This window comes from Penaeus monodon, chromosome 28 (assembly GCF_015228065.2).
Source record: "Penaeus monodon isolate SGIC_2016 chromosome 28, NSTDA_Pmon_1, whole genome shotgun sequence".
Classification (NCBI taxonomy): domain Eukaryota; kingdom Metazoa; phylum Arthropoda; class Malacostraca; order Decapoda; family Penaeidae; genus Penaeus; species Penaeus monodon.
The window spans coordinates 7,387,335-7,388,311 of NC_051413.1; the positions used below are offsets into that span (position 1 = coordinate 7,387,335).

Here is a 977-nt window from a genome sequence, read left to right on the forward strand (position 1 = left end):
AGGCAGTCAAGCTGGAATATCCCCATTTCATCATTTTGTCTTAAATTAATAGCTAATCAGGATGCGGTTAGGCCTTGCAGACACTTAAAGAAGGGCCATGTGTCAGCCTGCATAACCACAATGAAATAACCTCAGTGGAGTCAGAGCCCTTAGCATTAGTCTTTCCAGGCAGAACAACGTTCGTTAATGTTATAAAAAACTTCAAGCACCCACTGGAGGGCGAGGGGCCAGCGAGATAAGGTGACGCCGTAGTTCTCGTACCGCACGGCCGCTCCCGTGGCCACAGTGCGGCGCCGACGTCTGATAAAGCAAGAGTCACCTCAACCATGTCTGAGTACCACAAACCCGATACTAACAACCTTCAGGAACTGAGGGACATCGCAAACAAGCTACGCGTCCATTCCATCCGATCGACGTCGGCCAGTAACTCAGGGTGAGTGTCAAAGGAAATTGGCTCGTTATTGAAGGAGAAAAGGATTATTTCCATTACGATCGCTGCCGGTCGGCGCGGCGGTGTGGCTGCAGCGTTGCCACGTGGTTTAATTTTACACAAATTTATTGCGAATTATTATTATAGCGTCATCAAAAAATTTACCGCTTAAGTTGGTAACTAATATTAGTTTAGGAAACATGGTATCGACATGTAAAGAATGGATGAATGCTGAAGAAAAATTCGGAAGGGTTACGAGGTGTGGTTGTCAAAGTGACCTTGCTCACCTCAGGTTTCAAAATATGGAAAATGATAACGTTACTTCAGATATTTATTGACATGATCAAACATCACTTTACTTAGAATTATCAACAGGAAATAATATTTTGACGCGTCACTTTATCTGCATACTAGGAGGAGAAGTTGCATAATGTTATAAAATCAATAATCTCTTGTCTCATAACCTCGCTAAAGCGAATCCCACCTGAAGGAGTTTCAGAAATTCAAACTGAAGTCGGTTTGTACGTCAATGAATCCCAACCTCCCT

The 977-nt window shown here is 43.5% G+C and overlaps 1 protein-coding gene across 1 annotated transcript in view; it reads left to right on the forward strand.

Annotated features, from left to right (window-relative positions):
- Nucleotides 1-292: 292 nt before the first annotated feature.
- Nucleotides 293-977, forward strand: part of LOC119591030 (transketolase-like) — a gene marked incomplete at its 5' end in the record, with an annotated part of 33,374 nt that continues 32,689 nt past the window's right edge. Inside the window, 1 exon segment of the mRNA XM_037939759.1 lies at nucleotides 293-433. Within this exon segment, the coding sequence (XP_037795687.1) occupies nucleotides 293-433 (141 nt within the window).